Here is a 25,417-nt window from a genome sequence, read left to right as displayed (position 1 = left end):
TGATGGTCTTCAACTTGTGATCCTCCTGTTCTGATCGTGCTGGGATTGCAGACATTGGTCACCGGCTGATATGTGCATGCCTTGTTCAGAGAGCTCTCATAAGCATTCCTGAGTCAGTTGTCATAGAAATCCTATAAGAAATCATTCCTATGGCTGCTGTAACAAATTGCCAGAAACTTAGTGGCTTAATATAACATGTAGGACGTAATTCAGGTCTACTTGGACTAAAGCTAGTGGATCAGAAATGGTGTATTCCTTCCTGAAGGCTCTTTGGGAAAACCATTCAAGCCTGCTCATGGATGAAAGGGGATCCTCGATACACAGGGGCAGAAAGCACAGCAGGCACATCTCCAGTTCCATAGGAGTACAAGTTGTAAGCGAGGAATGGAGCTTGTGTATTTAGCCACCTTGAGCGTGATGTTGAACATACAGCCTGGGGTCTTTTTGCTGCTTTTAGTAAATCAGGAGTCAAAAGAGATACAAAAGGAGAAGAAAATATTTAATCTTAATGGAATCAGGATTATGAATTGGTTAATTCTCAGTTTATGAAAGACAGCAGCAATGGTGAAAACATTTGTTCTTAGGAAAGCAGGTTCTAGAAAAAAAAACAGCAATGGTGTGGCTGTAAGGCCAATTAACCTCTCTGAAAGCTGAGGTGCCACCAATTTAGTGACCTAAACAATTTATCATCTTACAGTTCTGGAGGTCAGGAATCGCACACAGGTTTCACTAGGTTGAGGAATCAGCGGGACTGCACTCCTTCCTGGGATGTGAGGGGCCAGTCTCTTTTCGACATTTTTTCTCTTCGACATTTGTGGGCCTAGCCTCTAATGGCTAAACCATCTCTTTCTCTTCAGCTTATTTTTTCATCTTGTGGAAACTAACTACATTCCTTGTCTCATGGTCCTGTCCATTGGCACAGCTAACAACATTGTATCTACCTGTGCCCTTCTTCTGAAATCACAGCCCCCTTCCAGCAGATACTTTAAAAGTCCCTAGCAATTACCTGGGATTCATTTAGAAGATGGAGAACCTTCCTATTTCAAATTCAACTGACGAGTAACTTGAATCCCAACTATATATTTAATCCCTTCTAGCCATGTAACATGACATGCATTCTAGAGATTCGAACTTGGAGATCTCAAGGGTATGGGCGTACCTTACTCATGATGCTCAGCTTACACACATGGAGACACTAGAGTTCCGGAAAGCAATAGATTGTTCATGGCTCTCAGGACTAAAACTTACACCTCATGGCTACAAATCCTGTGCTGCTTCCTCTGCATATTGTCATCATTAAAATTAGGATTACAAACTTTGGTGACTAAGTCAAAATATAAAAGCCCCATGAAGCCTGTTAACACAACTACTCTCTTCTAATAAGCTTTTCTCATTAAACTTAAGGTATATAATTATATTTTATCTAAAGAACAAATATAAAAAACTGAGCTGCTGCACAGTACTAAGGTTTATGTGCATTTTCCTCCCCACAAAAGGTCAATGTGCATTAATAATAAACTATGTTTCTAGGTAGGGGCTACTTGCCAAAGCTCCTCTTTATTCTCTTCTGTACTGTACACACGAAGCAGAGGTTCTGAGCCTGCTTTTGTGGCATGCCCTGTGTCAGAGGGCTTATGAAATTCTCAAAGCAAACTTGATTTACTTTCATGTTCAAAGGAAATATGTGCAGTGCTGTGCTTTTTTTTTAAAGTGAAATTTGTTGTAAAAGTGAACAATGGTAGGTTCATAGGTTGCCAAATAGTTGGCAAATGGCCTCTGAGCAAAGATGAGATTACATTTGAACAGGGCTGCCAACAAGGGAAAGGGAAAGGGGCAGTCTTTTATGGAGAGACTGTATCCTGAGGCACCAGCTACATGCTTCCACACAGAAGCAGAGGTGGGACTGAAGGCAAAAATAACTTTTAAATTATTTACAACCCTCCAGATATGAAAATTAAACTTTTGGATTATTATTAAAGAGTGGCTTTGGTTCAAAGTGCTGTAGGCCATCTGGCTCCAAGTCTCTGTGCTGAAGATTCATGCATGCGGGTTGGGGTGGGGGATACCCTGGATCCAAACCTTGCAGCCACTGGGGTGGGAGAAGTCAAGTTTCTCAGGAATGCTTTGCTTTTAAGATGTGTCATAAGTCAGGGGTGTTAGGCTCAGGCAAGATGATTCAGACTTGAAAACAAGCCTGGGCCACAAATCAAGACTCTTTCCCGAAACAAAGAAAGAAACAAATAACAACAACAATAAACATTATAACACAGATGATCAGCACAGAAACTAAACAAGAATATGGGGACTCCTGCAGGCCAGATTGGTCTTGAACCTCTGATTCTCATACATCTATCTCCTGAGTGATAGGATCATACACACACACATACACACAGACACACACACACACACACAGATGTGTGTGTGTATACATATACATATATATGTGTGTGTGTATGTATATGTGTGTTATATGTTGTCTTAGTCAGGGTTTCTATTCCTGCACAAACATCATGACCAAGAAGCAAATTGGGGAGGAAAGGGTTTATCGACTTACACTTCCATGCTGCTGTTCATCACCAAAGGAAGTCAGGACTGGAACTCAAGCAGGTCAAGGAGCAGGAGCTGATGCAGAGGCCATGGAGGGATGTTCTTTACTGGCTTGCTTCCCCTGGCTTGCTCAGCCTGCTCTCTTATAGAACCCAAGACTACCAGCCCAGAGATGGTCCCACCCACAAGGGGCCTTTCCCCCTTGATCACTAATTGAGAAAATGCCTTACAGTTGGATCTCATGGAGGCATTTCCTCAACTGAAGCTCCTTTCTCTGTGATAACTCCAGCTGTGTCAAGTTGACACAAAACTAGCCAGTACATATGTGTATGTTATATATGTATGTTTTATATGTATATATATATAAATGCATGTTGTTGTTGCTGTTGCTTTCCAGTGTTAGAGATAGACTCAGGGCTACATGCTAAAGAATGCTCTACTAACTGAGCTACATTCTCAACCCCTGGACAGTAAAGTCTAAAGACCAGATGGTAAAAGCCAGACATGGTACATGTGCGTATAATGCCAGTGTTGATAAGCAGGAGTCAAGTTGTTCTCTAGAGATCAGAGGCCACAGTGACCAACCAGCCTCTCTAGAGATCCCATCTCATAAAACAAGGCACACAGCTGCCCAGGATTGACATCTCAAGTTGTTCCTGACCCCCTTGTGCCTGACACACATACACATCTGGTCCTGGCTTCGTCTTTGAAAATTGCATATACCTTCCCATTTGGAAAGGTCATTGCTTTCTGGGCTCACACAGCTGCCTTTTCTTGTAGCCACTGCCCTCGTCACTGGTGCTGCCGCTACAGCCAGAACTGAAGCCAAGAAAAGGGCCGAGGAGTCGGATAAAGGATTTGGTCTCTGACTAATCCTCCCCAAACACCCTACTCTGCTGCATTTGTCTGGAAACATGTAAATAAAAGGTTACTCCTCTTAAAAACAGAAAGAAAGAAAGAAAGAAAGAGAGAGAGAGAGAGAGAGAGAGAGAGAGAGAGAGAGAGAGAGAGAGAGAGAGAAGGAAGGAAGGAAGGAAGGAAGGAAGGAAGGAAGGGAGGGAGGGAGGAAGGGAAGGAAGGAAGGAAGAATGAGAGGAAGAAAGAAAGAGAGGGAAAAAGAGGAAGAGAAATAAAGAAAAAACAAAACAAAACAAAAGAAAATCTGAAAGAGAATTAAGGCCTGCCATCTTGTGGCAGTCAGGTGCCAGGAAAAATCAACATGTAGTTTGAAGCTTTTTTTTTTTCTTTTTTCTTTTTAAACTAGCCCCCTCACACCAGTTTGCTCATGTTAATGATTTTAGCATTTCATAACCCAGCCTTAGCCACTATCTGCCCTTATCTAGATTGCTCAGTTTCTTAAGCAAAAGGCAGGAGAGGCTATTGAGTTACTCATAGGCTCTGTCCATACAATCTGTAGACTCACCCAAGTTGGACTTGAAATATTTGAGGGAAAATTGTCTATACTGAACATATATAGCCATATGATGTGTGTGTGTGTGTGTGTGTGTGTGTGTGTGTGTGTGTGTGTGTGTGTGTGCATGCGCATGTGCGTGCACATACAGAGGTTAGAGGTTGGCGTTTTATGTCTTCCCAGTCTCTCTCTACCTTATCTTTTGAGACAGGCTTTCTCATTGAGCCTGGAGTTAGCTCACTGATTTAGCTGGACTCTCTCCCCAGCGCTAGGATTCTATAGTGACTGCTGCCATGCCTGGGTTAATGTGGTTGCTAAGGCATGGAGCCCAGGTCCAAACACTGTGCAGCAGTCATCATATTACCATCTGAGCCACCTTCCTGTCCAGACTCTTTCCCTTGATATTATTTCTATCCACGACTTCTTAACCTTTTCTGCTTGTGACACCCTTTCAACCTCCAAATTTTTATTTCACCCCAAGTGGATACAAATATATGATAGGTAAATAAATAAAATGCTTACTGATAATAAACCAAAATGAAATTTACTTTAAAACAGTTCTTTTTATATATAATTTTACCATTTATTAAAGATGAAAGCAGATATACATACTAACGAAGTAGATGTGCTTATTTATCTTCACATTAAAAATTAAGTACTGGCTGAATATTTGATATATAGGACACAAAAAGTCCTTGATATTTTTCAGAGTTGATTGATATTTTGATTTTATAACCTTTAATGTTGAGCACACTGCTTCACATAAAAATGCAGTACAAACAGCAGAAGTATGTTTAGGGCCATTTCAGAAATTGTCAGAAAATTTGTCCTAATCTGAAGTAAAAAAACACTCAATGACTTTTTCTTTTTAAAGGAAAGTCAAATCAGCTACCCAAACAACAATTTTTATTTATATTTTTATTGGATATTTTCATTATTTACATTTCAAATGTTTTCCCATTTCCAGGTCTCCCCTTTGGAAACTCCCTATTCCATCCCCCCTCCTCAGCCTCTATGAGGGTGCTCCTCTGCCCACCCACTCCCATCTTCTCGTCCTGGCATTCCTCTACACTGAGGCATTGACCACCCTCAAGCCCAAGGGCCTCTCCTCCCACCGATGTTCTTCAAGGCCATCCTCTGCCACATATGTGGCCAGCGCCGTGGGTTGCTCCGTGTGTATTCTTTGGTTGGGGGTCCAGTCCCCAGGGGTCTGGCCTGTTGACACTGTTGCTCCCTCCATGGGGCTGCAAATCCCTTCAGCTCCTTCAGTCCCATCTCCAACTCCTCCACTGGGGACCCCGAGCTCAGTCCAAAGGTTGGCTGCAAACCTCCACCTCTGTATTTGTCAGGCTCTGGCAGAACCTCTTAGGAGACATATGAGGCTTCCATCAACAAGCACTTCCTGGCATCCACAATCACGTCTGGGTTTAGTGGCTATATATGGGATGGATCCTCAGATGGGGCAGTCTCTGGATGGCCTTTCCTTCAGTCTTTCCTCCACACATTGCCTCTATATTTCTTCCTGTATTTTGTTTCCCCTTCTAATAAGCACTGAAGCATCCACATTTTGGTCTTCTTCTTAGGCTTCATATGGTCTGTAAATTGAACCTTGGATATTCCAAACTTTTGGGCTAATATCCACATATCAGTGAGTGCATACCGTGTTTGTTCCTTTGTGACTGAGTCACCTCATTCAGAATGATATTTTCTAGTTCCATCCATTTGCCTGTGAATTTCATGAATTCAATGTCTTTAATAGCCGGTAGTATTCCATTGTGTAAATGTACCACATTTTCTCTACCCGTTTCTTTGTTGAGGGACATCTGGGTTGTTTCCAGCTTCTGGCTATTATAAATATGGCTGCTATGAACATAGTGGAGCATGTGTCCTTATTACATGTTGGAGCATCTTCTGGGTTTATGGTATAGCTGGGTCCTCCGGTAGTACTATGCCCAATTTTCTGAGGAACTGCCAGACTGCTTTCCAGAGGTGTTGTACCAGCTTGCAATCCTACCAGCAATGAGTTCCTCTTTCTTCACATCCTTGCCAGCATCTGCTGTCACCTGAGTTTTTGAACTTAGACATTCTGCCTGGTGTGAGGTGGAATCTCAGAGTTGTTTTGATTTGCACTTCCCTGTGACTAAGGATGTTGACCATTTCTTTAGGTGTTTCTCAACCATTCGAGTTTCCTCAGTTGAGAACTCTCTGTTTAGCTGTTTTCCATTTTTTAATAGGATTTTTTGCTTCTCTGGAATCTAACTTCTTGAGTTCTTTGTATACATTGGATATTAATTAGCCCTCTGTCAGATGTAGGATTGGTAAAGATCTGTTGGTGGCCTTTTTGTCTTATTGATAGTTTCCTTTGCCTTACAGAAGCTTTGCAATTTTATGAGATCCCATTTGTCAATTCTTGATCTTAGAGCATGAGCCATTGCTGTTCTGTGAAGGAACTTTTCCCCTGCACCTATGTGTTTGAGTCTCTCCCCCACTTTCTTTTCTATTAGTTTCAGTGTATCTGGTTTTATGCGGAGGTCCTTGATCCACTTGGATTTGAACTTTGTACAAGGAGATAAGAATGGATTCAGGGGTCTGCAAACCTATAGGAGGAACAACAATATTAACTAACCAGTACCCACCCCACCCCCCAGCTTGTGTCTCTAGTTGCACATGTAGCAGTCGTCCATCAATGGGAGGAGAGGCCCTTGGTCTTGCGAAGATTATATGCCCCAGTACAGGGGAATGGCATGGCCAGGAAGCAGGAGTGGATGGGTTGGGGAGCAGGGCAGCAGGGGTGGGGGGGTGGGGGTGGAGAGGGTATAGGTGACTTTTGGAGAGGAAACTAGGAAAGGGGATAGCATTTGAAATGTAAGTGAAGAAAATATCTAATAAAAAATTAGAAAAAAAAAGAAGAATGGATTCATGTACATTCTTCTACATGATAACCACAAGTTGAACCAGTACCATATGTTGAAAATGCTGTCTTTTTTCAGTGGGTGGTTTTAGCTCCTTTGTCAAAGATAAAGTGACCATAGGTGTATGGGTTCATTTCTGGGTCTTCAATTCTATTCCATTGATCTACCCGACTGTCATTGTACCAATACCATGCAGTTTTTATCACAATTGCTCTGTAGAACCACTTGAGGTCAGGAATGCTGATTTCCCCAGAAGTTTCTTTTATTGTTGAGAATAGTTGTTTGCTATCCTGGGTCTTTTGTTATTCCAAATGAATTTGAGAAATGCTCTTTCAAACTTTATGAAGAATTGAGGTGAAATTTTGTTGGGGATTGCATTGAATCTGTAGATTGCATTTGGCAAGTTGCCCTTTTTACTATATTAATTCTGTCAATCCAAGAGCACGGGGGAATCTTTCCATCTTCTGAGGTTTTGTTTGATTTCTTTGTTCAGAGACTTGAAGTTCTTGTCATACAGATCTTTCACTTGTTTGGTTAGAGTCACACCAACATACTTTATAGTTTGTGGTATTGTGAAGGGTGTCATTTCCCTAATTTCTTTCTCAGCCTGTTTATCCTTTGAGTAGAGGAAGGCTACTGATTTTTTTAGTTAATTTTATATCCAGCCACTTTGCTGAAGTTAACAGCTGTAGGAGTTTTCTGGTGGAATTTTTGAGGTCACTTAAGTATACTACCATATCATCTGCGAGTAGTGATATTTTGATTTGTTCCTTTCCAATTTGTATCCCTTTGACCCCCTTTTGTTGTCTAATTGCTCTGGCTAGAACTTCAAGTACTATATTGAATAGCTAGAGAGAGGGCAGCCTTGACTAGACCTTGATTTTAGTGGGATTGCTTCAAGTTTCTCTCCCATTTAGTTTGATGTTGGCTACTGGTTTGCTGATATTGCTTTTACTATGTTTAGGTATGGGCCTTGAATTCCTGATGTTTCCAAAGCTTTTAACATGAAGGTATGTTGAATTTTTGTCAAATGCCTTTTCAGCATCTAATGAGATGATCATGTGGTTTTTTTTCTTTGAGTTTGTTTATGTAGTGGATTACATTGACAGATTTCCGTATATTGAACCATCCCTGCATCCCTGGGATGAAGCCTACTTGATTGTGGTGAATAATTGTTTTAATATGTTCTTGTAAAACATTCGGTTTGTGAGATTTTTATGGTGCATTTTTGCATAGATATTCATAATGGAAATTGATCTGAAGTTCTGATAGGAGTAGAAAAAATTAAACATGATAGAACTAAAAAATAAAACTAAACCCATCTGGTCCTAGACTGTTTTTGGTTGGGAGACTTTTAATGACTACTTCTATTTCTTTAGGGTTTATGGGACTATTTAGATGGTTTATCTGCTCCTGATTTAACTTAGGCATTTGGTATTTGTCAAGAAAATTGTCCATTTCATCCAGATTTTCCAGTTTTGTTGAATATAGGCTTTTGTAGTAGGATCTGATGATTTTTTAAATTTGCTCAGTTTCTGTTGTTATATCTCTCTTTTCATTTCTGATTTTGTTAATTTGTATACAGTTTCTGTGCCCTCTAGTTAGTCTGGCTAAGGGTTCATCTATCTTGTTGATTTTCTTAAAGAACCAGCTCCTGATTTTGTTGATTCTTTGTATAGTTCTTTTTGTTTCTACTTGGCTGATTTCAGCCCTGAGTTTGATTATTTCCTGCTGTCTACTCCTCTTAGGTGTATTTGCTTCTTTATGGTGTAGAGCTTCTAGGTGTGCTGTCAAGCTGCTAGTGTATGCTCTCTCCAGTTTCTTTTTGGAGACACTCAGAGCTATGAGTTTTCCTCTTAGGACTGCTTTCATTGTGTCCCGTAAGTTTGGGTATGTTGTGGCTTCATTTTTCATTAAATTCTAAAAAGTCTTTCTTTCTTTCATTCTTTCTTTTCTTTCTTTCTTCTCTCTTTTTCCTTTCCTTTTCCCTTTTTCCCTCTTTCATTTCCTTTCTCTTTCCTTTTCTTTTTCCTTTCCTTCCCCTTTCTTTTTCCTTTCCTTTCCCTTCCCCCTTCCCTTTCCTTTTCTTTCTTTCTTTCTTTCTTTCTTTCTTTCTTTCTTTCTTTCTTTCCTTCCTTCCTTCCTTTCTCCTTTCTTTCTTTCTTTCTTTCTTTCTTTCTTTCTTTCTTTCTTTCTTTCTTTCCTTTCTTTCTTCTTTAACCAAGTTATTATTGAGTAGGGTGTTGTTCAGCTTCCATGTATATGTGGACTTTTTGTTGTTTTTGTTGCGATTGAAGACCAGACTTAATCTATAGTGATCTGATAGGATGCATGGGATCATTTCAGTCTTCTTGTATCTATTGAGGTGTGTTTTGTGACCAATTATATGGTCAATTTTGGAGAAGGTACCATGAGATGCTGAGAAGAAAGTATATATTTGTTTTAGGATGAAGTGTTCTATAGATATGTTAAATCAATTTGGTCCATAACTTCTGTTATTTTCACTGTGTCTCTGTTTAGTTTGTGTTTTCATGATCTGTCCATTGCTGAGAGTGGGGTGTTAAAGTCTACCACTATTATTGTGTGAGGTGCAATGTGTGCTTTGAGATTTAGTAAATTTCATTTATAAATGTGGGTGCCCTTGCATTTGGAGCATAGATGTTCAGAATTGAGAGTTCTTTTTGGTAGATTTTTTTTTCCCTTTGATGAGTATGAAGTGTTCTTTCTTATCTGTTTTGATGACATTTGGTTGAAAGTCTATTTTATCCAATATTAGAATGGCTACTCCAGTTTGTTTCTTGGAAATTTTTTTCCAGCCCTTTACTCTGAGGTAGTGTCTGTCTTTGTCACTGAAATGTGTTTCCTGTGTGCAGTAAAATGCTGGGTCCTGTTTACATATCCAGTCTGTTACTCTATGTCTTTTTTGGGGAATTGAGTCCATTGATGTTAAGAGATACTAAGGAATAGTGATTGCTGCTTCCTCTTATTTTTTATGTTATTTTTATGTTTTTGTGGCTATTTTCTATTGGGTTTGTTGAAAGAAGATTACTCTTTCCATTTTTCTAGGATGTAGAAAAACTCCTTGTGTTGGAGTTTTCCATCTATTATCCTTTGTAGAGGTGGATTTGTGGAATGTTATTGTGTAATTTGTTTTTTTCATGGCTTATCTTGGTCTCTCCATCTATGGTAATTGAGAGTTTTGCTAGGTATAGTAGCCTGGACTGGCATTTGTGTTCTCTTAGGGTCTGTATGAGATTTGCCCAGGATCTTCTAGCTTTCATAGTCTCTGGTGAGAAGTCTGGTGCAATGTGAAAGGTCTACCTTTATATGTTACTTGACCTTTTTCCCTTACTGCTTTTAATATTCTTTCTTTGTTTTGTGCATTTGGTGTTTTGACTATTATGTGACAGGAGGAATTTCTTATCTGATCCAATCTACTTGGAGTTTGTGGGCTTCTTGTATGTTTATGTGCATCTCTTTCTTTAGGTTAGGAAAGTTTTCTTCTATAATTTTGTTGAAGATATTTACTGGCCCTTTAAGTTGGGAATCTTCTATACCTATTATCTTTAGGTTTGGTCTTCTCATTGTGTCCTGGATTTCCTGGATGTTTTGGGTTAAGAGCTTTTTGCATTTCTCATTTCCTTTGACTGTTGTGTCAATGTTTTCTATGGTATCTTCTGCTCCTGAGATTCTCTCCTTTATCTCTTGTATTCTGTTGGTGATGTTTGCATCTATGACTTCTGATCTCTTTCCTAGGTTATCCATCTCCAGGGTTATCTCCCTTTGTAATTTCTTTATTGTTTCTATTTCCATTTTTAGATCCTGGATGGTTTTGTTCAGTTCCTTCACCTGTTTGGTTGTGTTTTCCTGTAATTCTTCAAGGGTTTTTTGTGTTTCCTCTTTAAGGGCTTCTATCTGTTTACCTGTGTTCTCTTGTATTCCTTTAAGGGAGTTATTTATGTCTTTCTTAAATCATCATCATGGGAAGGATGTGATTTTAAATCAGAGTCTTGCTTTTCTGGTGTGTTGGGTTAACCAGGACTCAATGTGGAGGGAGAACTGGGTTCTGATGATGCCAAGTAGCCTTGATTTCTGTTGCTTATGTTCTTGCCCTTGCCTTTCGCCATCTGTTTATCTCTGGTGTTAGCTGTTCTTGCTGTTTTTGACTTTGGCTTGTCCCTCCTGCAAGCTTGTGTGTCAGTACCCCTGGGAGACCATTTCTCTCCAGGAGGAATTTAGGTATGGAGAGTTGTTGTGTCTGGCCAGCAGACCACAACCTGGGTTCTAGCCTGGAAAGGCATTTTGGAAACCTGGAAGAGAAGAGGGGCTAGGTGGCGAGAGAAAAGAATGTAGCCAAGACAGTTACTCTGATCAAGGCTCAAATTTTATTGCTGCGACACTAGTTATGAAGGAAAGGGGAGGGGACCCGATTCCCGCCGAATAATCTCTGGTCCAGTAGAAAGGTGCACGTGTGTGGCTCCGCAGGTTCTAGCAGTGGGCGTGGCAGAACGAATGAGCAGGAAGCTCCACCCCTGAGCAAGCAGGTTTCAGGCTGGGGGAGGGGAGACTACATTTCCTCCCTTTTATTAACAAAATTTAAAAAAAGAAAAAGCTGGCCTGAGGGGGGAAAAATTATCTATGCTCAATAGTTCTGCCTGGAATCTAGGGCTAAAGAAAAAACCTGTTTTCGTGGGATTCCTTAACTTTTCTTATGGTAAACTGTATCTGGCTAAGACTGTCCTTTCTTATCTTAGTAAACAACTAACTGAAAAGCCTGGAGTTGTAGGCTCTGACTTTATAATGCTAATTAGTACTTGGTAGGTAACTTTCTAGTTGAATTTTAAGTAGGGCGTTGGAACTCTGGCTAAGTTTGACTGAACAAATGTGAAATACACTATAATAAGAATAACACTAAGTTGATATTCTTCCGCATTTTTGGATGATAAGTGGGAAACAGGGAGAAGGAGTTCGACCGGCTGTTGTAGTACAAGGCCAATTGGCTTTTTTATTTGGGTGGGAGGCAGTGAAGGGCTTGCCCTTTCAATAGTACGTCTCCAATCTCTCTCCCCCCCTATTAATTAAGTTAAATAAGGCAACGCTTAACTGAGGTGATCAAATGATTTTCTCATCCGTAGATGAGTGGGCTTTTAACCTTGGCTTGGGTGGACATGGACCAGATTCCTCCCGTGGGTACTGATAAGACCCACACCTGTGGCTCTCGGTACCTTTTGGGGAGGTGAGGCAGAGCCGAAAAATATTTTTCATTTTTAGCCAAAATTTGGTACCAACCTCTTTCAAACTGGGTTTATCTCACAGGAAACTCAGAAATGGTCAAGCTGGACCTTCCCCTGCAGTGCCTCTGTACCAAGCGATGCCCATACTGAATTTGTACAATCACAAACCAGTATGCACAGTTCTGAGTGCTGTGCAGCTCCTAAAGGAAAATTATCAACCTCAGATTTAGCAAGACCTAGGCAAGAATTATGTCATTAGTAACACCACGACTTGTGGCTAAAATAGGAGCTGGAAGTCGTTCTTCCTCATCCCTGTTTTTTCCACAGCCTAAGGACACCTTGCAGTAGCAGCAAGGGTGAAAAGCCAGAGGTCAGCTAAGGGACTAAGCCTGTCTATCAAAATAAAAACCAATCTTTATTAATATAGAAATATCTACTTTTATAGCCCTCTTGGTAAACCTAAATTTTAAATCAGACTGAAGGCCACGTGCTGGAATGTCTTGAGAATGGAGATAACAGCAGCCACCTGTGTGCTCTAGGGGGGCAGGGGATGCACATCCGCTGGTCCGCCTCGAGAATGTTGATTTACCTGCTTGAAAGACAAAATCTCGACAGTGAGAAAGTAGGAAAGCAGAACTTCTTTGGGGAAGTCTAGGTACTTTATTTAAATGCAAATTGTAAAACTGAGGCTAGTCTCCGGCCTCCTGTCGGGAGCTGGCTCAGAGAGTAGCTTTTTTCGCAGCCTGAGTCCTTAAGCTGACTTTTAAGCAAAAGAGGAATTTTAGTCCTCAAGGTGATACTTTAGAAGATTTAGAATCTGTGTTTATCTGACGAATTAATTTATCTGGCAGCCACTGTGCTCTATCTTCATCTCGTGAAAAAACACAAACTGAGCCCCTACCCCAAATTAGAACTGGATCTGGACCCTTCCATTTGTTAGTCAGGGGGTCCTTTTATTTTACCAATGTATTAAGTGAGCAATTGCTCTTTAATAGCTTTTTCTATTAGCTGTAAGGCCAGCAATCCTTCTGAGGTTAGGGATCTAGGGGGAGTGGGGGATGTGCTCTGAATTAACTTTGCTAGGTAATTTAGAATATAGGAATCTCTAACATTGGACTGAATATTAGACCAGTCTGAGATTGAGTTAGAATGGCTGGTCACACTGAAGAAAAGAGAAAAATCATTATGACTCTATTAAATGACTAATTTTACTAAGTCTGAATATACAGTCTCTGATGTACTATTGCCATAAAGTTAAAAGGCTAGAAGCTAGTCTAAACTGGAAAAATGACAAGTAAGGATGGATCTAAAACATGAATTTAATTTAGTTTTTTAGTCAATTCAATTAGGACATGAGTCAACTTACCTATCAGCTCGTCACACGAATTTACTAATATGTTTCTGTAGCGTTCTGTGGAGAAAACCTGTTTTTCCCTTTTTTAATAAGGTAGCTGTTTTAGGATTAATCTATAAGCCAATAAGTAGATCCCTTTAAGATACTATAAAGCTTTTCTTAAACTCTTTGACATTAAAATATTAGATTTTGAAAATAAAGGTAAGACTTCAATAGTGTGCATGGGAATGCACTAAATAGTATGCACGGGGATAGAATTTTTCTCTTTTGTCTTTTAAGAAGTTAAAGTTTTAAAATTTTACAATACCTAAACTTTTGAATTAATAACTAGTTGACAAAATATTTTAAATACTTGGCTGTAAAGGGGCAGTGACTAATTGCACTTTTAATCAATTTTCTTAAGGAGCGGTTGTAACTAGAAGGCTTGCAAAGTTATTAAGAGTCACATGTGCATAATTTATTTATTTATTTATTAACTAGAAATATGCATAAGCAATTGTAAATTTGAGAATTAATAGTATCTGAGGGATGAACAATTTAAGCAATTGCGAGCTCAGAGATATGGCATTGACTATTAATATACAAATTAAGGTTTGATTGTTCAGCATTTTAAAACACCATCTACAGCACACAACTAGATCATCTGTGCTGGAACAGGGGAAACTGTGTCTTAAGACTCCGCCCCACAGAAGCTAGTTGGGCCCACGTGGGCCAACGATCGGCTGGGAGGATGAGAAAAATGACTACAATAATGTTTTTTCTGGCCAAAGAATTGTTTTGGGCACAACCAATTTTTAATTACCAATTAATAACAATTATAAAAGCTTTATTTTTTGTAGAAACTTTTGTAGTAAACTAAAACCCTAAGTAATAAAAGGATATTGTCTCTGAATCTTTTGGGTGAGAGCAAGGATTTAAGGTAAACTTCAAGAAGCATTAGTTAATAAAATACTTTTTACTTAGGAAACAATATACACTGAAAGATTAAAACTCTTGGCTTCTTGTATAGAAGCAGAAACAATAAAAATTTTTCTTACATAATGTAAAGCTATATTAGCCATACCTAGAGGCAAAATTTTCTAGTGATTACAGTTCACTAGAAGCAAAACTCTTTGAATTTAAGCATTATTAAACATCTGAATAGATCTGTAACACTGTTAAAAAGAATTTTTCTTGAACACAGGGAAAAATCTTTTTCAGGCACTGTTTGTAAAACAAAAGAAAGGCCACAAGCCGCTCTGGGGCTGCCCAGAGCCCTGCATTGACTCAAACGTAAAATACTTTTTAATCTGAGCATCTTGGCCCTCCTGTAATAAGGACCAATTCTAGAGAAACAATATAACTGTCTACGCCTCTAAATTTTGATACTCTTTCTTAAGATGACTTACAGTTAAAACGTTTTTTACAACTTTAGTGTTGTGAAAAAATTGTCTGTACTACAGTTTCCTGCTAGGCAGCAACTATAACCAAACTGTTTGGCTAATCTACTTACAAAGACAAACATAACTAGATAACTTTGTCACAGTTTTGTATGAAGTGAGCTGTATGAGCGCTCTCATAAGATGACTACTCTTGTAATTATCTTAATTACAGTATACAGGTGAATTAAAGATCTTAAATTTGAAATCAAACTGAAAGCTGCAGTCAATGGAACAATAGCAGTTTTAACCATAATTTTTAAGTTTTTTGTGCAAGGTTAGGATAATACCTATAACCTTGGGAAAGCAAAACCCAAGTTTAAAACAATTTATTATTTTTAAAATCAATATTAGAAGCATTACTATCATATTACGAAGTTTGGATGTCAATTAATACCTATGAATACCTATTAAAGCAAGCTTTAATGCTTTAATAAAAAGACATTGCTTTAAATCTTATCTTAAATTTTACTATTTAGGATACGAACCACATTAATTATTACCTAAACTAGAAATATCTTTAGAGACCCAGCCTCTTGGCCTGCTTTATGCCATGTGTCGGAAGGACTCTAAACTTGAGTTATCAAATTTAACACTAACCATCTGTAGCAATGTAACAATTATTAATCTTAACCAACAACTTATGAGCTGATTGTGAAAACACTCAGAGCACATTACCAATAAAAAAGAACCAAATGAAGCAGTTACATTTAGACCAATCAGAGAATAATAATTTTTGTAGCTACAATCATAAAAATAAAAAACACTTTATCATTGTCAAACACATTAATCATGAACCATTTATTAGCTTTTTTACTCTGAAACTTAGAGGCTGTGCACTCGCCTTTATTTCCTAAAACGAACAGTTTTTCCAGCAGGGGCCCTCCCGCCACGTGTCTGATTCCTGGATGAAACACGTGGCAGCTCTCGGCTTTGCAGATAAAGTTTTTTATACCATCTTTATTATCCAACACAAAACATAGAACATTCATTTATACAGACTGGACACGAACATACATGAATTGAACACGAGAACAGATTGGTGCACCGGACATTAGACAAGACACAAAAGGGAACAGAGTACTCCTGCTATAAGGCCCAGAGAGAAATTTCTCTCTGCTTTTTGGGACATTTTCCTCCCTTATGATGCATTTTTTATTAACTGGGGCAATCCGCCTATTCCTTTTAATAAACCCTTTCTTTTCTCACACCTCATGTAGCTTCGGAGAGCTACGGCCTACCGCCTGATACCCAGCTCCTCACTGCTGAACCTAAGTGAACCAGCGCTCGGGTTTAACGCTGTCTCAGCTTAGCCCATACCTTCTCCGGTATGAATTTCCTTTATCCTTTATTTTATGGAGCTCCGAACCAGCAGCGTCTCTTCCAAAAATCCTTTGCCGTTTCTCAGCCCCACTTTGGGCGCCAATTGTTGTGTCTGGCCAGCAGACCACAACCTGGGTTCTAGCCTGGAAAGGCATTTTGGAAACCTGGAAGAGAAGAGGGGCTAGGTGGCGAGAGAAAAGAATGTAGCCAAGACAGTTACTCTGATCAAGGCTCAAATTTTATTGTTGCGACACTAGTTATGAAGGAAAGGGGAGGGGACCCGATTCCCGCCGAATAATCTCTGGTCCAGTAGAAAGGTGCACGTGTGTGGCTCCGCAGGTTCTAGCAGTGGGCGTGGCAGAACGAATGAGCAGGAAGCTCCACCCCTGAGCAAGCAGGTTTCAGGCTGGGGGAGGGGAGACTACAGAGATTGGTGGTACAGGGTCAGCTGTGGGGTGCAGACAGAAACCAGAAGGATTCTGTGCCCAGCTGTTCCTTGGTTCCTATGTCCTGATGGCTCTGGGTGGTTCCCTCTTGGGCCAGGAATTTGAAGAGAAGTGGTGGTCTTATCTGTGCTCCAAGGTGTGTTGGCACTCCTGGGAGACCAGCTCTCTCCTTGTGGTATTTGTGTATATAACGCTGTGGCACAGGATTAGCTCCGGGCACAGTCGGAAACTGGAAGGCTCCTGTTCCAGTCTGCTCCTCGGTTTCTGTGTCCTGAGGGTTCCAGTTGGGTCCCCCTGAGCAGCAGTGGTGGTTTTACCTGCATTCACAGGCTTGTCTACATTCCTGGGAGGCCAGCTCTCTCTCAGCACTACTTGGGTATGGAGCCCTGTGGCACAGGATCAGCTCTGGGCCCAAACAGGCATTATTAAATTCAAGCATTCTAACACAACACTATAAGAAGATATACTGAGTTAATACTTCTATGACAACATCAAATCTTTGCTTACCATAATTGAGCCATTATATTTCAATAAGAGGAGAAAGCTTTGCATCTACATTAAAAACAATATACACCTTAATATACAATTGCCGCAAACAGTAGTTGAGCCAATGCCTTAGTCAGTGCTTCTTGGTGTGATGGTGTATTCAGTGCAAAGCATACATTTTCAGAATCAAGGCTGTAGTGAGGTCGCGTAACTCATTTGGGTGCATGTTGCCAGAAAGTTTGCATTCATTGAAAGTCTGACTTTGTGTTAATTTTTGGTCATGGCACATCCAGACATCTTTCACTCTTGCCAATTTTTCACAACCTTCACATTCAATTCTAGGGAATCGTATCTGGGATTTTAATCTACAGTTTAGTTAGCTAAACAATAACAACAATTTGTGCCACATTGGGTATTTTAAGTATTTTTTACGTGAGTTAAAGTATATGGGTGTATCTGGGGGTGTAACTCAGTGATAAAGTGTGTGCTTATTGTGTGTGATGTCCTAAATTTTGATCCTGGCACTTAAAAAGTGCAACAGGGGAGGTGTTTAAGAGTATTTTATTTAAGGACTTAGTACACCTAAGGGTTCTGGTATGCTTTAGAGGTCCTGAAACCAACAGCCTCAGACACCAAGAGATCACTGCATAAAGGAGACCAGAGAATGTAGAACCTTTGTGTCTTGGTGGTGATCCCACGTCTTTACTCCATTTCTTATTGTACAACCATGTATTAAGTGTGTAAGAGTACCAGGGGTACAGTGATGGACCATGAAGGCTTATCAATAGATACTTCTAGATACTAGAGGCTTAGTGACGGAACAGAGATAAGATATCAGGGCTAAAGGAAGCAATAAGAGGAGGAAGTATCCCTGGCTGCTTCCCTCCCTTTGGACAGGATAGGGAAAGGGGCCACAGGAATCTTTCTTTCCCCAGGGTTGTTGGTGCTGGGCAGCCACACTAGGGTATTGTGCCCCGGCAGGGGTGGTAGTGGAACAAAGCTTCCAGGCTCTGGTTCCTAATAGGCTTGTTTTCTCCCTTGCTTCTTCTGGTCTTCCTCATTCCCTCTGCTTGTTTCTCTCCCTCTTCCTCTTTTCTTTCTTTGGTCTTTTTCCTGTATTTGTTCTTGAGCTTCATTCACACTGCCTTTTCATCTCTTGTCTACCTCTCTCTTCAGTTTCTCATGCTATAAACTCCATTACTGCTTTCTTTTCCTTGCCCCTCTCCATTTTCTTTTATATTTGCTGGCTTTTCTTTTTGGCCCCTCACCTTCCTTTACAAGTTCATGCCAGGAGGCAAATGTGCTCACCAGAGGCCTTCCTCCCTCCATAGCTATGTAGATGCATATAAACACTAAGTGAGCTTTCAGAAGATGCTGCAATAGTCTCATTTGATACTGTGCCACTAAGATCTTTGGCTATGGAATCAGAGATCTCAGACAGGCCCAGAACCCAGTTTGGGAAATCTTATTGAGTACTTTGGCTGCACAAATACAATGTAATTCTTTGTTTTCTAGTTCCTGCCTTCATAACTAGCTCTGTCTTCAACAAGAAGAGAATAATACAAGCAGTATCTCCACAGTGGTCTACACACACTAAGGATGCTGGGTAATTTGTTGCTTTAAAATTAGTTATGTTGCCTGCCTCCTTCCCTCCCTCCCTCCCTCCCTCCCTCCCCTCCCTCCCTCCCTCCCTCCCTCCCTCCCTCCCTCCCTCCCTCTTGGTTCCAGAGACAGGGTTTCCCTGTGTTGCCTTGGCTCTCCTGTAACTCACTCTGTAGTGAGTGGCCTGGAACTGAGAGATCCACCTGCCTCTGCCTCTTGAGTGCTGGGACTCAAGTGGGAGCCACCATTCCTGGCTTTCCCAGTCTTTCAGAAAGAGTGAATGCGTTTGACTTTGCTTTCTTATGCCTGCTCATTAGCTTTGGGTAGAACATGAGTCCACTGCAGATTTGGAAAGTATTTGTTTTCTTCCCAGTTTTATGCTGCTGTAGTTGCTGTGTCTCCAGGGCTTATCTCTGGAAGTAAACAAATACCAAAAAAGGAGGTTCTGTGTGTTGAACATGTACATGGATGCTCCTCTGAGAGTCTTTTCAGACAAGATCTCATGAAATTGCCCAGCTGCTCTGGAACCCAATAGGCAGACCAGGCTGGCCTTGAACTCAAGAGACTGCAACACCACACCTAGCAGTTTTCGATGGTCTTCATAAACTGTTTTGTGAATCTGAAACTTGCGCACACAATCATTTGGAGGGCTTCCCATTAACATGACATGCGCCGGCTGGAAGGCACCTCCATGCTCACCTGGACCCACCCTTCTTCTATCAGATAACCTAACAACCACACGATCAGATCCTCAGGCTGCTATTTTAGCAATTTTATTAATGATTATTTTTATTCTAAAAAAAGGATAATATTTAGTTGAGCAAGGTGGTGGCTCATTTGTAATCCTTGAATTCCTGGTGGGGTGGAGTTAGGAGGATCAGGAGGAGTTCAGGGCCAGCTGAGTTTGAGGTCAATCTGAGTTATGTGAGCCTGGACCTCAATTTCATGTTCATATGTATCCATGCATGTATACATGTACATATGATGGGCACTGTGACACATCTGTAATGCCAGCACTTAGACTGAGGCAAGATAATTGCTACTAGGTCAGCTTGAGCCACACGGTGAAGCCTTGCCTCAAAAGTAAGGAATGAGTGATATTTACCATGTGAGGTTGACATGGCTCCTCCTTAAGACTTCCTACAGTATTGGGCCACTTCTGAGTAGAGTAAGTGACTTCTTGACTTCTTTTGCTCCAGATACTGTATGGAGTTCAAGACAGAGTCCCTGACTCCTCACTGTGCTCTGGTCAACAGTCCCCTGACTCGATGGATGCAGTATCTCCGTGAGGGATACACAGTGTGTGTAGACTGTCAGCCACCAGCTATGAACTCTGTGAGCCTACGTTGTTCTGGAGATGGTCTGGACTCTGATGGGTAAGGAAGGACAACTGACATAGTTTTCTGCTTATCCTGAGGATCTATCCTTTTAAGTCATAAAGAGCTGAGCAGTATGCAGCATATCAGTGCAGGATGTGGGCAGCAAGGAGAACCTGTCCAGGGACTCAGATCCAGGGCTTTGGTTCTCACTATGGGACTGACTCGGAGGCTCTCTGGACCAGAAATACACAGACCAGTTTGGTTATTGGAATTCATTTCAGAGGAAGCTCTCCAAAGACTACCAAAAACCTGATCACTCCAAAGGTACTATAGAGTCTCTTGCATTGGAGACTTAAGACTATGCCACGCCCTTCGCCCTTGAGAACCAGAGTTTTAGTAAACTCCTAGGTTAGGACCTAAAAACTTTTTCTATAAAATATCAGAAAGCAGTTATTTTTGGCTTTTCATCCACTATACTCTTTGTCATAACAACTAACTCTGAATCTGGCCACTAAAGCAGCTATTGATACTATTTAAGGCTTTGTTCTAACAAAACTTTATTTTTGAGTGCCAAAATATCGGATGGTGTGATTGTTTCTATATGCTCAGCCCAGGGAGTTTTACCATTAGAAGGTGTGACGTGTTGGAGTAGGTGTGTCACTGTGTGTGGGGGCTTTAAGACCCTTATCCTAGCTGCCCTGAAAGCCAGTCTTTTTCTAGCAGCCTTCAGATAAAGATGCAGAACTCTTAACTCCTGCGCCATGTCTGCCTGGATGCTGCCATAGTCCTACCTTGATGATACTGGACTCAACCTCTGAACCTTTAATAAGCCAGCCACAATTAAATGTTGTCCTTAAAAGAGTTGCCTTGGTCATGGTGTCTCTTCACAGCAGTAAAACTATAACTAGACAGATGACTTTCATGTGTCATGAAATATTGTTCTTTTGATTTTTCTTTAACTCTTTGTTGTTGTTTGATACAATGTCCCACTCTATCCAAGGATAACCTGGAACTTACTATGTAGGTCAGGGTACCCTTGAACTCATGGCAAACCTCCAGAGTCAGACTCATATAATATTGGGATTATAAAAATAGGCTCTATACCTGCCTTCTTCTGATTCTTAAGAACATAGAAGTTGGGGCCAGCGAGCTGGCTCAGCAGTTAAGACTGTATGCTGCTTTTGCAGAGGACCCAGGATCACTTCTCAGCACCCAGGTTGGGTGACTCACAACTGCTACTGGCTCTTTGGGTTCCTGAGCAGACAGACCCACACACATATTACATAATAAAACAATAAAATCTTGTTTTTTTAGAGACCTACCATTCATCCTTAACTCCCAAGTCCATTCAGAAGGAGGGGTGGGTAAGTTAGAGGCCACACTGTGCCAGTCCTGCTCAGGCGAGTCACACCCCAGTGACTTGAGAGCAGAGTTGCTGCCATTGTGTCTCCCTGCAAGCCTCTCCCGGCCCTGCACTCGCTCACTTTTGGTTAGACCTAATACCATCTACAGCTAGAAGGAATCCCTGGAACAGCTCGACAAGAACCAATTTAGCCACACACACATAAAGGTTTCCATCATGTCAGATGTAATGGTAAAAACAGATTACAAGTAAAAGACTGACCTGTCCAATTAGTCATTATTCCCATCATGTTTTAATATTTAATAATTTGGTTCATGTTTATTAGTCACTTGTGGCTAGCCGTCTCTATTGAGCTCACCATGTGAGCAATAAAGTGGGTAAGGAATTCATATCAAATGAAACCTAATTGGATTTAATATTTTTCTGAATACCTCATCTCTATTTTGACTTTAAATGAATTTATAATTCAATTTATACCCAATAAAGAAAGCACTTAAACCCTGGTTGCTATATGAGTGACTTAATGAATAATATTTTTAATTCTCTGGCTTTGCTCCCTTGTAGTTCTTCCATTTTTCATTATGAAATCAGAGAGTTGGAATAAGATGAAAGTGGCCTTCTGGGTAGACTCTCCTGACTTAAACCTGCACACACCACTGTTGTAGTACCTACATTTACCTGAGAGAAACGGTTGTGAAGGCCAGCAGCAACTCTCTGAACAAGTATTCTTGCATAGGGATCAATTTGTAACTTCTATTGACATAGCCCAGTATAAAGAAGTCTTCTTTGTGACTGTAAAGAAGGTGTGAGGGGCTAGAGATGTCCCTGTGGTTAAGAGCACTGGATATTCTTCCAGAGAACCTGGGTTTGATTCCCAGCCCCCACACAGCAACTAACCCCAGTTCCAGAGGGATCCAATCCTCTCTTCTAGCCCTCACAGACATACACTTGGGCAAAACACTCATACATGTAAAATAAAAAAATAAATAATTTTAAAACTGACTTTTAATAAACTTTGAAACTGTGATCACTATATTATATGGTTCTAATGCTGTGATAAAATACCATGATCAAAAGAAATTTGGGAAGTGAAGGGTTTATTTAACCTTATTAAGTTCATCATTGAGGGAAGTCAGGGCAGGACCATGGAGGCAGGGACTGGAGCAGAGACCACGGAGGAGCATAGCTTACTTGTTTGCTCCTTTTGACTTATTAGTCTTTCTCACAACACCCAGGTACATCATCCTAAGGATGGCACTGCCCACAGTGAGCTGATCCCTCTCCTATCAAGCATCAATTTAAAAAAAAAATGTACCATAGGCTTGCCCACAGGCCAATCTGGGGGGATCATTTTCTTAGTTGAGGTTCTCTCTTCCTGAATGGCTCTAGCCTGTATTAGGTTGGCATAACACCAGCCAGCAAATTAGTTTTAAAGACAACAATGGTTAGAGAGATGGCTCAGTAATTAAGGCCTCTTGCTGCTTTTGCAGAGGACCTAGATTCAGTTCCCAGCATCCACATAGAGGCTAACAACCCAGCTCCAGGGGACCAAGCACCCTCTTTACCAGATAATCATATAGCATACTTACATATGCACAGACAAAACACTCATACACACAAATTAAAAACACTAACTCTTTAAATAAGTTTGATTTACATAGAATCGAATTTCCTCTGGCTTGATTTTAGTAGAACCTACATTTCTCCAATATCGTTTCAGAAATCAGACTCTTCGCTGGCAAGCCATTGGCAATCCTCGATGTCAGGGAACCTGGAAAAAAGTGCGTCGAGTAGAACAGTGCTCATGTCCAGATGTGCACCGCTTCATTTTTATATAGAGCACCTGGGAGCGACTTCCGAGCATGCGTGTGAATGGGCCGAGTATTGACAAGCTGCATTCAAAGCTTCCGAGGCCTCCAAAAGCTGCGCCAGGGACCTGGACTCTCGCATTGCTACGCTTTGCCACTGAGAAAGAACATTTAGGGATAGTTCTCAAGGTAGACCACAGTCTCTTGGTTTTTATTTTTAATGAGTTAAGGACTCGTACTAAAAGCTCCTATGGCCTGTAGACTTTTACCTTACATTTGGTCACAGCATACATGTCTATACTAGAATCACTACCATGTGCTCCAGTTTGGGGCAAATTGTTGTTTAAGGCACCTATGTTTTCTCTTTCTCTCACCCTCCCTCTTTTAAAAATTAAAGGTTCTCATTATATAGCCTGAAGTTCACTACGTAGCCAGGCTGGCCTCTAATTAATAGACATCTGTCTGCTTTTGTGGGAAGAACAGGTCAAGACAGAGTTTCTTTGTGTAGCCTTTGCCATCCTGGAACTTGTTCTGTAGATCAGGCTGACCTCTAACTCAGAGATCTCCTGTTTCTGCCTCCCAACTTCTAGTATTCAGGGCCACCTATACTTAAGAGCTTCTCACTTTAAAAAAAAAAAACATATATGTGAACTTTCACCCATAAAGTTCCTATACTATTTATTACCCTTATAAATTCTAAACTAGCTTCAAGTAAATCATCATAAATAATTTTCCACAGGGAAAGTTGTCAAAATTTCAAAAGATGTTTTATAATGAAAAGCTATAAACATTTTTAAGGAAGTAAAAAAAATTTGGTTTAGATGAAAAGATCAAATATTCATGCTAGATCAATAGGACTTTCTTAAAAAGTTACAATTTTCATGACATTTTGGCACCAAATTAGCCAACTGCTTCAATTATTAGCATTCTATCATCATTCATATATAAGATTTCTCAAAGTATAGAGGCTGAAGCAGAATAAGACATATCTTTTAATGTCTGACTTCATGCTTAGTTAAAGGTGCTCGCTAGTTTTCTCCCTATGGCACAGAGGGTAGAAAACACAGATTTTCCTGCAAACGTTATGATCTCCTTCCTACTCAGAGAATATTAGCTTTACCCTTGGTTGGGAGATAACTGAGTTTGTGGCTAAGTGGCATGGTGTGCTCACAGGCCTAGGATGGCAAGCTGTTTCTCAGCATCTGCAGTCATCTGGTCCAGCTTCCTCATCTGGGACTCGACTTCAGTGAAGATCATCCTGACTATGCCCAAGACTCCATTATAGGACCTCAGCCTGGCTTTGTTTTGAAGCAGGCTTAAAATTGAGGATAGTTTCTTTGAAGAATTGAATCAATACTTAAATGGTATAAATCCTTTGGTGTGACTAATCACTCACTAACATAGCTAACTAAAATGCAGACTTTTTGGTGCCGATCATTTAACTACTGTGGCCAACAAGAAGCTTAAAGGGGTAGCAAATGTCTCCTGATAGTATTTCTGATTTTATTTTTATTTAACTGCCAAAGGTATTTTCATAGAAAATTAATTTTAACAAAAACCTTTAATTTGGGGGCTGGAAAGTTGGCTTAGCAGTTAAGTGTGCTCATTACTCTTACAGAGGACTGGGGTTTAGTTCTCAGCACCCAGGGAACTACCGGTAGCTCACAACTACCGGTAGCTCCAGGATGTTTGGTCGGGCACTCTGAGGCATAAGTAACCACTTAAGTGAATGGAAAGAGGTATGCAACTTTTAGGTTTAGGTGAGAGATATAAGCTTACTTATCTTCCTTCCCTCATAAATTATGTGGGTAACATAGATGAGAAGGGGGGAGGGGCAGTCTCAGCTTAGCGACTTTAAATGTATCATTTTTTTCTCATGTAATTGTCCTCAAACCCACTGTTTACTTGAACTTGAACTTCTAATTCCTCTGCCTCTGCCTCTCAAGGTGCTAGGGTTACAGGTGTGCACCTTCACCCTCATTTTTTGGTACTGAAGAGTGATCCTAGGGCATTATGTATGCTAAGAAAGCACTCTAGCAACTGGGACACGTTTTAAAGAGTGAACGAAAATGAGACTCTCCTGATGGCTAAGCAAGAGTGAGCTGAGGTGGAAGGAGCTTCATTTTCTGTCATTCAGATAAGATGAAATTAGCACGGCGGATCTTTCTTCTGAAAGGCAAGGTCTCTCTCAGAG

The 25,417-nt window shown here is 40.6% G+C and overlaps 1 protein-coding gene across 1 annotated transcript in view; it reads left to right on the top strand.

The window, feature by feature from the left end:
- The window catches only part of Sbspon (somatomedin B and thrombospondin, type 1 domain containing), a 38,861-nt gene extending 13,725 nt beyond the window's left edge, over window positions 1-25,136 (top strand). Inside the window, exons 3-5 of the mRNA NM_001033288.3 lie at window positions 18,647-18,737; window positions 19,933-20,109; window positions 23,136-25,136. Coding sequence (NP_001028460.1) covers window positions 18,647-18,737; window positions 19,933-20,109; window positions 23,136-23,253 — 386 coding nt within the window. The 3' untranslated portion in view covers window positions 23,254-25,136. The remainder of the gene's footprint in view (window positions 1-18,646; window positions 18,738-19,932; window positions 20,110-23,135) is intronic.
- The last annotated feature ends 281 nt before the right edge of the window (window positions 25,137-25,417 follow it).

This window comes from Mus musculus, chromosome 1 (assembly GCF_000001635.26).
Source record: "Mus musculus strain C57BL/6J chromosome 1, GRCm38.p6 C57BL/6J".
Classification (NCBI taxonomy): Eukaryota; Metazoa; Chordata; class Mammalia; order Rodentia; family Muridae; genus Mus; species Mus musculus.
The sequence above is the reverse complement of the archived record's forward strand: the minus strand, read 5'-3'. Positions and strand labels throughout refer to the sequence as shown.